General features: G+C 38.4%; 1 protein-coding gene across 9 annotated transcripts in view; it reads right to left on the bottom strand.

Moving 5' to 3' along the window:
- Window positions 1–13866, bottom strand: part of RUFY3 (RUN and FYVE domain containing 3) — an 83075-nt gene that overhangs the window by 32979 nt on the left and 36230 nt on the right. For all 9 annotated transcript variants that reach the window (XR_010943061.1, XM_067736197.1, XM_067736196.1 and 6 more), the window contains 3 exons: window positions 3516–3689; window positions 2758–2875; window positions 1810–1911 (listed from right to left, as the gene is read on the bottom strand). Coding sequence is in view for 8 of the 9 variants with exons in the window: in XM_067736197.1 (XP_067592298.1) it covers window positions 1810–1911; window positions 2758–2875; window positions 3516–3689 (394 nt within the window). In the remaining variant the exon portion in view is untranslated. The remainder of the gene's footprint in view (window positions 1–1809; window positions 1912–2757; window positions 2876–3515; window positions 3690–13866) is intronic.

The raw sequence follows: 13866 nt of genomic DNA, 5'->3' as shown, positions 1-13866 counted from the left end.
CAGCTTGAACACTAGACCCTATACCACTTTAAGGCTTGATCCTTGGAAAGTTGAGCCTTCCCCTTGTGGAAATAAATAAGCTCTCCAGAATGGTTACTGTTTCTCTTTCCCCTGATTTGTTTAATTTTCTTAGGCAAGAAAACAGCAATCAATGGCACACGCAGCTGCAGCAACATTAAAACAATGCTCCATGTTAGGATCTGCAGTGCAATTTTTTGTAAAAACTAGGCTCTTGAAAAATTCAGCCATGTCTTTAAATTCTCGATTACTTATTCTTCTTACAATATTTCTCAGAGGCAGTCTGCTACACTTGAATTTCTTTTAGTAAATATTAATGACCTATAAAGTATATATTAAAAAGTACACAAATCATACAATACAGTGGAATGAGTTTTCACACAGAGAACACACCTATGTAACCAGCACTATATTAAAAATCAGTACATCATCAGAACCTCCAAAGCCACCTTGTGCTCCCTTCTACTCTGCATTTACTACCCCTACCCTGCCAATGGTAGCTCTTTCCTGACTTCTATCATGAAAGATAAATTGTGTACGTTTCTGAACTTTATATAAATGGAATAATGCAGAATGTATTTTTCATGTCTGGTTTCATTTGCCAACATTACACTTGTGAGATTAATCTATATGGCTGTGTATAGCTGCTACATGGTATTTCATTGTATGAGTATACCATAATTTACCTACCCATTCTACTGTGAATAGATACTTGGGGTCTATTACAAACATTTGGGGCTGGTACAAACATTGTAATAACTATGAACATTCTTGTTCATGTCTTTTGTTGGATATAACTATGCATTTTTTATTGGATATAACAACTAGAAGCAGAATCCTCAATCACAAGGAATGCTCATGATCAGCTTTACTAGAGGATGACAAACAGTTTTCTTAAATTTCTATACCAATTCACTCATCAGCAGGACATTAAAGTAACTTCACATCCTCACCAACACCTGCGATGACCTGTCTTTTTCATTTTACCCATTCTGGTGGTTGTGTGAGGTTATCACACTCTTGTTTTAACTTGAATTTACAACATGGCTAATGAAGTTAGGTATCTTTTAATATTTTTACTGGCCATTTCAATTTTCTTCTGTGAGAGGCTTGTTCAAGTCCTTTACCCAATTCTGTCTTTGCTCGTCTGCCTTTTTCTTTTTGGACTGATGGAGTTCTTTATACACCATGAGTATGCATAATTTGTTGAATATATGTATTATGTATTGCAAATATCTCCTTTAGAGTTATCGGTTACCTCTCACTCTTAATCTCAAGAGTGACTTTTGACGGACAGAAGTTCTTCATTTTAATGTAACCAATTTAGCCATTTTCTCCTTTACAGGTAGAACTTTTTGTGTTTAAGAAATTTTTGTCTACTTTATGTTTCTTCTAAAAGCTTTATTGTTTTCTCATTCCCATTTGTACCTATGACCCAACTGGAAATTTTTTTGTGTGCTGTATTTGAATTTAATGTTACACGTCAACTTCCTGTCTTAGTGAGCCTGGGTATATGCTAAGGTGTCAAAAGCCTTCCCTGTTAAGTTTTGACCTGTCCTGCAAAGGACCATACATATGCCACAGAGACAGTGTGAACACACTTAATATAAAAACATCTGTTCTTGCGTATGTGTGTGTGTGATGTGGGAGAAGGTATTAGCTGAGCTACGTGAAATTGTCGTGAATCGAATGTTTCTGACCCCCCAAAATGATAAATTTATATGCTTCAGCCTCATATGATATAGAACATGGGGAGAAAAAGAAGGAAGCTCAACGAGAAGATCTTCATACCTGAGAAGTTCCTTTTTATTGATCAGAGCTTTCATATACTCTGAAAGTTTCTTTTGCATCAATGCCAAACGAAGCCAGGCTCTTCCTCTGCCTACTGGTGTCCTACAAAAACACAGAAACCAACTAAAAGTAGCAGAGCTAGAGGCCACAGTGGGACAGGTCCATTTACTCCCGCTAACGGGCCCCCCCGTTATATATATATATATAAGGTATAAGGTGCACAGGACGTGCCCCTCACAGCCTCTCCCACCACACTCCTGTGGGAGGACTTCTGTGTGGGCCAGTGGGAGCCAGGGGTGTGTTTGGGACAAATGCTCTCGTGAGGAATTAATTACTGAATGAGACTATGATTTGAAGACAAGACCTCTGGAAGGCCAAAGTGAAAATGCTCCATCAGACTAGTTTTGGTGAATCCTCATAAATTTAGTGTGGATCATGTAAGGACCCGAATAACAATAATCAGGACACAGGCCACTTAGACCTCTACTTGATTACAATTAGACCAATCTAATTTGGGAAGGTGATTACCACTCTTTTTCAAGTCCCAAGGAGGTTCCGGGTGTCAGATCCTGAGGCTCACTTGACAACTGTTTTAATCTTGGTTCTCATCAAACACATTGTTTGTCTTAAGTCCAACACGCCACCTCCCTAGATCTAACTTCTTGAGACTCACTAGCTGATACCCACAAGTGTTTTTAAAAAAAAGAGAACATTTGGTATTTTAACATGAAGACAACCTTTCTTAGATTAAGAATAATTATCCCTCACACTTCTCATTATTCTACGCTACCAGTTCTCTCGTAACATCACTTATTCATAACAGCATTTTGCATTCTGGACTGTTATGAAATAAATTATTATGATCACCGTTGTCTTTAGTCTCATTCCTAAAGGAGGTAGTTAAGAAGAATGTTTTCCCTGACACACAGAATTGAACCTTAAACTTACTTAAGTCCTGGAAGGTCTTTAACACTTGCTGTTATCTCTGCAGCTTCTGGAACAAGCTTTTCTACCAGTTCTAGAGGCCCCCAGAAGGATTTATTTTGTCCAAGAAAAGTTTTCTTAGCTAAGGCGATAAAAACAAAGCAATATTTTAACATTTTTCACAACATAAACACACTCTCAACACACACATACCCTCTCCCATCTATTCAGTGCGCTTTTCTGGGAATTAATCCCAGGTTATCAGACAGTTCTAAAATTATTCATGCTTTCATAATAGATAACATTTCATAAAAATCAAAAATCCCCTACTTTCCAAGACTCGGTCCTTCCTCTTTCAGGAAGAATTTATGGACTAGCTGTATAATAACGATAAAATATTTTAACAATATCATGCTTAAAGCCGTGTGGTATTAGTGAAGAAAACAGTCCAGGGGAAAAGAATATGTAATCCAAGAACAGGTTATCAAAGATTGGAGCAGGAGGAGGAAAAGAAGCCAAGGTGAACAAGACCAGGTCCTGTCCTCAAAAGCTCACAGTTGGGCTTCCCTGGGCTTCCCAGAGCCATGGCCACTGGGCCTGCGCAACCGGAGCCTGTGCTCCGCAGCAGGAGAGGCCAAAACAGTGAGAGGCCCGCGTACCGCAAAAAAAAACAAAAGAAAAAGACTCTTATTCTTTGGCTCCACCAGGAATGCTTCTCTTCTGGAGCATGTATTGCTAGGAAACAGGTGTGTGCACATTTGTATTTGGAGACCATGGTCTACCTTTCAAGCCGTGTTTCAGGCAGTGCTCCATCACCACAAAGAACTGCTGGAGAGGTGCGTAGTCAGAGTCCAGAGTTCTCCCTAGGTTCAGAGCAGATTCAATCAAGCCCTTGATACTCAGCTTGGCCATGTTCATCAGGTTCATGCGTTCGTTAGCCATGAGATAATTAGGATCTGCAGCCAAAGGAGAAAAGGATGAAGCCTGGTTACTGGTAATAGCGCATTAAAATATTCAGTATAAGTTCACTGTGTTGACATTTGCATTGATGGCACAAAAGCAATAGCGGGTAAGACTGTTGGTGTCTTGGCAAGAATCAAGGCCTTGGCACCAAATTATACTATTAGTTGTTGTATTCTTCCCCACCATGTGCTTTCCTTTTTTTTTTTTTAAAAAAGATGCCAGTCTCCCTTAGGAATATTCTTGGTGAAACAGTAAAAAATGTATTTATTTTATAAAATTTTGAGCCTTGAGTACAGTCTTTTAATATTCTCACCACTGCCTCTGTTACCAGCCTAACTTGGGTCCGTCACAACTCAGTACTGCACAGTCTTCACACTGGGCTGCTTCCACCCTTGCCCTGCCTCACCCATTCTCTACAGCTTGTGAAGCGCTCTAAAAAATAAAGCTGGGCTTCCCTGGTGGCGCAGTGGTTGAGAGTCCGCCTGCCGATGCGGGGGACGCGGGTTCGTGCCCGGTCCGGGAAGATCCCACATGCCGCGGAGCGGCTGGGCCCGTGAGCCATGGCCGCTGAGCCTGCGCGTCCGGAGCCTGTGCTCTGCAACGGGAGAGGCCACAACAGTGAGAGGCCCACGTACCGCAAAAAAAATAAAATAAAATAAAAAAATAAAGCCAATGTAGAGAAAAAGGACAAAGCGTTTAAACTTCGTTCCAAATACGCTATGTGCATTATTAGTATTTATACTAGTTAGCATTATTATTCAAACTATGCATTACTAAATGACTAAAAATAATTAACATTATTAGTATAATGAAGTATTAGAACTTAATCAACTCCCCGATTTTTTAAGACTTAACATAGAGCACGTGGCTCTCATCAACCAAATAAACTCCCTGAGGAAAGGGACTAAGTACCACATTTTACCTGACATCCTCCCAAAAGTTAAATGTGTTAAATTTCTATACGAATTGAAAAAGGCCTAGAGATCTATGAAATATTTTACCTTTTTTAGGAGGACTAAAAGTAGTACTAATAAAAGCCATGCTCCCATAATAGAAACAAGCTACAGCGCAAAGCAGAGATTATTTCATTCAAATTGTCCCAAGCAATTTTCTTCACACAGTGTTTTCATTTAGATATGCATTCACAGTTAAATGAAGCAGAATCCAATAGGCAAATTCTAAGCTCATCTTCTCCATTAAGTTTAAGGACTTGTAGGTTTACAGTGCCCACTATACAAATCTTGGTTTGTTGTAGTGTTCTCTGAGGTAATAATTTTAGAGGATACTTTATTAGGAAAGTCAGAATTGGTGTATGTTGCCACGAATTCTCTCTTGCACACCAACAAATGTTTTAGGGCCATGCCTCAAATCTGGCTCTCTCTGTTCATTGTAGGTCAACTTGACAAGAATGGAATAAACCCACAAGGGACATTGAAATACACAAAAAACTACCCCCTGACAAACTGCCATGAAGAACAACTTTATCAGATATTAATTTCCAACATTATTATCAGCATTTATGTGCACTGTACTGTTTCCGACCTATAATCCCTGGGAGAAAGGAATAGGGCAGGGGTGTGTGGGTATGCATGAATGTTTGTGGAGAGCTCCTGGATTCTCCATTTAACATAAGAAAATGTGGCTGAAGTTGGATTAACTGGCAGTCCATAAGGTACCACTCCCTCTGCCTTAAGTCTGTTGACCAATAATTCAGGGAGCTAATAACAAAATTAAGCAATGCTCCTAGTCAAAGTAAATAATCTAATTCCAACCTAGTGAGAACTAGTCACGTGGGAGAGCTGGATCTGGAATATGTACAAAACACGATGCTTTGAGGCATTTTTCCAGAAGTGGTGGTACCAACTCTTCTACATTGCCTCATCTCGTTCTTGTAATCAGTAGCAGAAATGTTTAGGACATCTGGTCAGTGGCTGGGATGCATTAAACTACAGAAAGATGAACTACTGCCTAGGGAAATTAAATTCCTGATACCTTAGACTCCATTAGTATGGTGCTATAACCTATTTGAACTAACCTGCATCAAACATAAACAACCCACCCATTCTTTAGAAAATATTACTCTCAGTCTTGGCATTACTAATATTTTGGGTCAGATAATTCTTTTTGTGGGGGGCTGTTCTGTGAATTAAATTTAGCAGCAACCCATGCCTTTACCCACTAGATGTCAGTAGCACGCTCTAGTCATGATAACCCCAAATATCTCCAGATATCGCCATAAGTCCCCTGAAAGACATCTCTTACCTGTGGAGAACTACTACCCTAAATAAATGAAAGAAAGTCAAACAAAATTCAGGGTAATTTGACAACTAGACATAAGAGCTCAAAAGAATTTATTGCTCATTATTAATTGTTTAATTCATGCAAAAGTTCAATGATTATTTAATGCTTACTATTATCAAAGTGGTGCGGCACGGCCAAAAAAAAAAAAAAAAAAGATTTTGTGGAACTAATGTATGCTGTTTGTTTGGCTGGGGTTTTTTGGGCGCACCATGCGGCTTGCGGGATGTTAGCTGCCTGCCTAGGGATTGACCCATGCCCCCTGCAGAGGAAGTGTGGAGTCCTAACCACTGGACTGCCAGGGAATTCCCTGTATGCTGTTAAAAAGGGAAGGGCTGCAGTGACCAAAAGAGAGCATGGGGGGACTTCTGAGGGGCAGGTAAAGTTCTCCTTTTGATGCAGTGTTAGTTTTGTGAAATTGGTGAGTATGTGAAAATTCATTGAGCTGAGTACTTATAATATGTGATCTTTTTTATATATTTTACACTTTTAACTATAAAAAGCTTTAAAAAGTTCTGTTTTATTATATAGACCAGAAAATTATTTTAAAGTGCAGGACTTTTACAGTGTTGTCTGTCATACTTTTTCTATGAGAAAAATAATTAAAATTGCAATTATTCACAATGCTAACATTTAACACTATTTTTCCAAAAGTGAACTTTTGTTCATTCATTCATTCATTCATTTTTTTCAATAAATATTGAACATCTACTTGGTGTTAGATACTGTATTTAATGCTGGGAATCCAGAGATAGAAGACCTAGTCCTCGACATCCAAGTGCTTATTATTTATCAAACTTGGGTTATACAGATGTCTGGAGAACAAAACAGGGCAGCTTACAGAGAATACTTGAAACTTCAGGATAAACATTATCATCTTCAACAAAGATTAATTTTATTTCAGGACAAATAAATTAAAATGTTTTTATGTTAAGCCATATATATGCATTCTATGGAATCAAATGTAAATTTTATATATATTTTTAAGGCTAAGATAGTAGATATGAAAGTAATGTAGGATTTCATGCAAGCTGCGAGTCTGATACAATTTCCTCTGCCATTGGATGTATTCTGAGGGAAAGTTTAAGAAGTGTCCATTACCCATGGCTATTACTTAACATTATACTGAGGGTGGAAGACCAGTGCAATTAGAGAAGATAAAGAAATTGGAGACATATAAACTGTAAAAGTGTGGATCATATATTACTGCTCTCATACAGTCTGATTTTACACCCAGAAAAAATCAAAGTAAACTAAAATTTTTACAAAAACATAATAATTCATAGAGGTAGCAGAATACAAAATTAATATATAGAAATAACTAGGTGCCAAATACAGAGGATGAGACTTTTGAGTTCAATCTTAAAGGACAAAGAGAAATTAGTCAGGCCAGGAAGGGTTAGGAGTAGAGCTGTGAAGGGAGTAGGATGGAAGGACAGCTTGGGTAAAGGAACAGAAATATGAAAGAACATGGCATACTAAGGAAAACCAAGAAAATGCCGTAAGTTTATGATACATGTGAGTAAGGGTTGTGAGATAAGACAAGGGAAATAGGTAAGGGAGAGATTGCTAAGGACCTTGTTTAAGGAATATAGATTTTACCTTAAAGTCAGTAAAGATTTTGATGTGAGGCGTAATGTCACTGATTTGAATTTTAGAGAAGCCATTCTAGCAATCTTGTGGAAGATGGATCGAAAAGGAATAAAATCTCAAAGCTGGGGAGCAAGTAAGGGTTTACCACAAAAACTGAGGAGGAAAATTATAATATGGGATGGAACTGGAGCAGTGTGTGCTTGTGGAGAAGATGGAGTTAGCTCTGAGAGATGTTCTAGGGGTAGAATGCTAGGATTTCAGGACTTGATCACCAGCTGGATTGAGGGAAGAAGGAAATAGAATGGAGAGCAACTTCTGTGTTTCTAGTTTTGGTGATTATTTGATTGTTTCTACATTTGGACGGTGGTACAAATCACCTTGGTGGGAAACATAGTAGGAGCAGTGGACTAAAGAAACCATGTAGAAATGACTGTAGTTATAATAAACCATATTGGTTTTCAAAGTCCTTTTAGGAGCGTATGGGTCTTCATTACACCTCTTCAAGGCTGCTAATTTCCATATGAGGAAATTCTAACAAACTTTACAGAGTCATGTGGTTCATCTAGTCAATAGTGATGACAAAAATGGACCCAAAGTCACATAGCTAAGAGCGACAGTGAGTCACACTGTTCTGCAAACCAATCTAACCAAGACCCTATTTTATCTCCTTACAGTGCAGTGACTAAGGTTCATACTGAGAAATATTGAAATGTTTTATGAATAATTGAAGGAAAAGTAACTTATCTTTAACATTATGTTAATATTAAGTATGTTACATCATACCCAATTCTTGGTAAAGTGGGAATAATTCATAGGTAGCACAACAGTTACTTTTATCTTAATGTGAAACAAAACAGTTGTCCTACAGAAATTTCCCAATGATACCTAAAAGCATTAATATGAGATTTAAAATGACCGACTAACAGAAAGATATTGAAGGGAAAGCTTACTTGATGTTCAGAATGACTGAAGACCAATGACTCCTAAATAAATCTACTTTGAACTTTTGCTGTAATAGTTCTTAGAGTATAAAATTAAGCATAAAATGAGTTGTCTGTGATAGTGAAAGAAATCACTGAAAGTACTAAAAAGATCTTTAATAAAACACCATTTAACTAGTCTGATGACACTTATTTGTACAAAATAATTATGAACTTTTACTCAATCCTCATTTAAAAATAATAAAGTCTTAAGACCCTTAGATTATCTATATATGTATCTATATCTGTATTTATCTATTCTCCTTAATGTCATTTCAGATATCACATAAGCTTCTACTCAAGAATAATGAAGAGGAAATTCACTTAAACAATATTTTCTCTGGGTTGAAATCTGTTAAAGGAGTTAATCAAGAAAATTTAATCACTAATTTATTTATCCTGATTGCTACCTTTCCTTAGTAATAGCATAATCAAAGATATACTTTGCTAAAATTAAGCCTTATCATCAGAAAGATTATATCCACCCACTACTCAATCTGTTTGATATGAATCATCTATGCTAATTAGCTTATTATATGATGCCAGGCAAGGAATCGTACTTCTTTGGGGCCTCAATTTCCTCACTGTAAACGTACTTATTCAGTAATTTTTTTTTATAAAGACATCACACACCCACACCAATCATAATGACTAATTGCAGCACTAATTCTCAAGCAGGGGGCACATTAATATGCCTGGAATGGGGTGAAACAACATGGCTTGGAAAACCCCACCAACCACTCTGATACCAAATGAACTAGATCCTTGCCACTCCAAGTGTGGTCCTGGAACATCAACATTGGCATCACCTGGAAGCTTTTAGAAATGGGAAAACTTGGGCTCCAATGGTACTACTGAATCAGATTCTGGACAGAACCTAAAGCAATTTGTATGTGCATTAAAGTTAGTGAAGCACTGACCTAGCTCTTCTAGCTCTAGCATGTCATAATTCCATGATTTCACAGATGGCTTCCACAAGGCCAACCAATAAATACATTTATCAGTAGAAAGCTCCCAGGAGAAAGGAATAATAAAGATCGCAGCAGAAATCAACAGCAAATAACACTATCGAGAGAAACCAGTGAAACCCAAAGTTGGCTCTCTGGAAAGATCAACAACATTGACAAATATTTAGCTATACTGACGAAGAGAAAAAGAGAAAAGACTCAAATTACTAAAATCAGAAACGAAGAGGAGACATCACTATTGACCTTACAGAAACAAAAAGGATTATAAGGGAATACTATGGGCAACTGTATGCCAACATATTAGGCAACCTAGATGAAACAATTTCTAAGGACAATTTCTAAGACAGATAAACTACCTAAACTGACTCAAGAAGAAATAGAAAATCTGAATAGAACTATAATAAGTAAAGATACTAAATTCATAATAAAAAACACACCCCATAAAGAGGCCAAAACCAGATGGCTTCACTACTGAAGTTTACCAAACATTTAAAGAATTACTACCAGTTCTTCACAATTCCAAAAAACAGAGGAAGAGGAAACACTTCCCAACACATTGTATGAGACCAACATTATCTGAGACCAAAATCAGACAAAGACATCATAAGAAAACTACAGATTAGTATCTCTTATTAATATAGATGCAAAGCCCTCAACAAAATACTTGCAAACCAACTCTAGCAACATACAAAAAGGATTATACAATATGACCAAATGGTTTCTTAGATGACACCAAAAGCAAAAACAACAGAAAAAATAAACTGGACTACACTAAAATTAAAAACATTTGCACTTCAAAGGACATCATTCAGGGAAAAAAAAGACAGCCCATAGAATGGGAGGAAAAAATATAAATCAGATCCAGTATCCAGAATATGTAGAGAACTCTTATAATTCAACAATGAAAGACAAATACAGCAAGTCCCCTACATACGAACCTTCAAGTTGAGAACTTTCAAAGATGCAAACGTGCATTCCCATGTCCAATCATGTAAGTTAGCTCAGACGTCTGTAAGATTACTGTACTGTAAGATTAAAAATGTTTTCCTTATTTTTTGTGTTTGTTTTTTTATGTATTAATGTGAGAAAAGTATTATAAGCCTATTACAGTACAGTACTATATATCTGACTGTGTTAGTTGGACACCTAGGCTAACTTTGTTGGACTTAATGAACAAATTGTACTTACAAGCACGCTCTCAGAACGGAACTCGTTTGTAGGTAGGGGACTTACTATTACCCAGTAAAAAAGAATGAGCAAAGGATTTCAATAGACATTTCTCCAAAGAAATACAAATGGCAGGACTTCCCTGGTGGCACAGTGGTGAAGAATCTGCCTTCCAATGCAGGGTACACAGGTTCAAGCCCTGGTCTAGGAAGATCCCACATGCTGCGGAGCAGCTAAGCCCGTGCACCACAACTACTGAGCCTGCGCACCACAACTACTGCAGCCCATGCGCCTAGAGCCCGTGCTCCGCAACAAGAGAAGCCACCGCAATGAGAAGCCCCTGCACCACAACAAAAAGTAGCCCCCGCTCGCCGCAACTAGAGAAAGCCTGAGAGCAGCAACAAAGACCCAACGCAGCCAAAAATATAAATTAAAAAAAATATATTGATAATTATTGAAGTTGGGTGATGGAAACGTTAGGGTTTCTTATGCTACTCTCTCTACTTTACGTACTTGAAAAATCTCATAATTAAAAATAAAAAAGAGAGGAGCTTCCCTGGTGGAGCAGTGGTTGAGAGTCCTCCTGCTGATGCAGGGGACATGGGTTCGTGCCTCAGTCCAGGAAGATCCCACATGCCGCGGAGCGGCTGGGCCCGTGAGCCATGGCCGCTGAGCCTGTGCGTCCGGAGCAGCGGGAGAGGCCACAACAGTGAGAGGCCCGCGAACCAAAAAAAAAAAAAAAAAAGAAAAAAGAGGTTCTGCTTTCTCTTGCTTCAGGACAAGGTTTAACTGCTAGCCTCCAATAAGAGTCTAGTGCTGCTTTCTTCCCTGAACATTACCAATATTCCCGTTTTGATTGGCATTAGCATTGAAATGAGCAAGATTATTTGGTTATTTAAATTCCAAAACCATTGTCTATGTACTCTTACTTATTCTTCGTCAGGTATTGTGGAACAATAAGAAATCAATCAATTTCTCTATTTATCTAAGCCCTCACTTCCTAACACAGAGCTCCTAAAACCTAGTAATTCCCCAAGTGATAAGGGCATCTTTTGTTATATTTGGTTCTTGTTTCTAGTTCTGAAATAGCTCCAGAGTTAAAGGTATTATAAAAGGAGCATCTTTGTTATTTATAACAAGTCCCTTTCAAACACAGAGTTTATGCTAATGAGGTGAATTTTAGAAAGCCCCTAAGGATGGGAAGGCTGGTTGCCAAGGGGAACCAGTGGTGTGATAAGAGGGTTGGAACTTTCAGCCATTCCCTCCCCCACCTCCAAACCCAGAGAAGGGAGACAGGCTGGAGAAAGAGCTCAAACATCAAAGACTACGATTTACTCAATGATGCCTACATAATGAGGCCTGCATAAAAATCCTCAAGAAAAGTGTTCAGAGAGCTTGTGGTTAGTGAACACATCGAGCTGCTGGGAGGGTGATGTGCCCAGAGAGAGTCTGGAAGTTTCATGCTCCTTCCCACATACTTTGCCCTATGCTTCTCTTCCATCTGGCTGTTCTTGAGTTGTGTACCTTTATAATATACCTGTACTTTAGCAAGTAAACTCTTTCCTTGAGCTGTGTGAGCCAGTCTAGCAAATTATAAAACTTAAGGAGGGGTCACAGAAACCTCTGATATATAGCTGGTTGGTAAGAAGGACAGGTGACAGCCTAGACTTGTGATTGGCATCTAAAGTGAGGGGGCATCTTGTGGAGTCTGTGTTAACCCCAAGTAGACAGTGTCAGAATTGAACTGGTGTTGGAGAACTGGTGGGTGTGGGAAAACTTCCCCACACATTTAGTGTCAGAAATGTTGTGAGCAATAGAGGAAAACACTTTTCTTTCAGGTATCCATTTCTCTAATCTTTAAAAAATGTCCGTTTCTAATTCCAGCTTGCCCAAGAGTTCCTAAGAAACCACACTTTCTTCTTCTTCACTGCCCTCCCATATCATAATACAATCAATTTTAGTTTGGGAAAGTTTCCCAAACATCTTCAAGTACCTTTACCTGAAGAATTCTGCACCACAGAAGAATACCCAGATTTCTGGGAACATCTAGAAGTTGGGACAATAGTCAGTCTTCTCTGTTTTGATGCAACATAAGAAACTTAGGTGATAAGTACAAATTCAGGAATTCCTTACTCTGCTCAATTTACTCCATAGAAATAAGTTAAATATTAGGGGGCAACACAGTGATCTAGCATAGTTAGATCTCTGATCTAGAAGAGTTAGAGCTGTCTCTCTCATATTCCCTGGGTGATATTGGAGAAATTACAAATTTCTTTATATCTAACCTGTAAGATACTGAGACAGACAATCCTCCATGGACTTCTTGTGCTACTACATGTCTTTATGGGTTGTATCAAGACTGAAAGGCTCTCAATGCTCTTTGACCCAGGCCATTTCTCAGGGTTCTTTATGCAACTGATCATCTTAAGAGAGGAGGCTTTCCTACTGCTTCCTATAAAAACAACGGTTCCCCAAACTGTGTTCCTCAGCTGCAACACTGAACCACAACGTGTGTAGCATTTTTCTAAGCAATACAGTGTCTCCCAGGTGCAACTCTGGTGCAAGAGGAACTGACACAAATGTGTTGATGCTCAGACTGCTTGCAGTGTCATGAGAAATAAAGTCTTTTGTCATGTCCTTCACCAGTATCCAAGAAATAGGCTAATTTTTTAGTTTGTAAGTAGAGTAAACCCCAACCTTGACAAAATATAGGAGTAATCTCTACCCTTAACTCCTTGGAATATTGTACACTTGTGCTCCAAATGAGACAACACCAAAAGTAATACAGTTAAAAGCATGATAAATTCCAGTATAGGATTTGAGGCAGATCCTAAATATGAAATTCACAGAAAACATGGAAGAAAGTATTCCAAATGGGGAGAATGGGTATGTGAAGTGAGGTGAAGGAAATAAGAATGGTGTGGGGAGTTCTTCCTGGGGAGAACTGGAAAACAGGAAAGGTAAAGTCAAATGACAGGTCTCTAAAACTAGACCTGCATGTCCAGGAAGCAGGCAATGGGAACCAATGTAGGTTTTGAGCAGGGAAGTCACATGATTAGAACTTTGTTTCAGGATGATTAGTCTGAAAGGTTTATGCAAAGAGAATCTGAAGAAGTTGGGGGAGAGGATCAAAATGGCTTCACTTGAAGAACTGGACCTGTTAA

This window comes from Pseudorca crassidens, chromosome 4 (assembly GCF_039906515.1).
Source record: "Pseudorca crassidens isolate mPseCra1 chromosome 4, mPseCra1.hap1, whole genome shotgun sequence".
In the NCBI taxonomy this organism is placed as follows: Eukaryota; Metazoa; Chordata; class Mammalia; order Artiodactyla; family Delphinidae; genus Pseudorca; species Pseudorca crassidens.
Note: the sequence above shows the minus strand (reverse complement) of the source record. Positions and strands in the feature narration are given on the sequence as shown.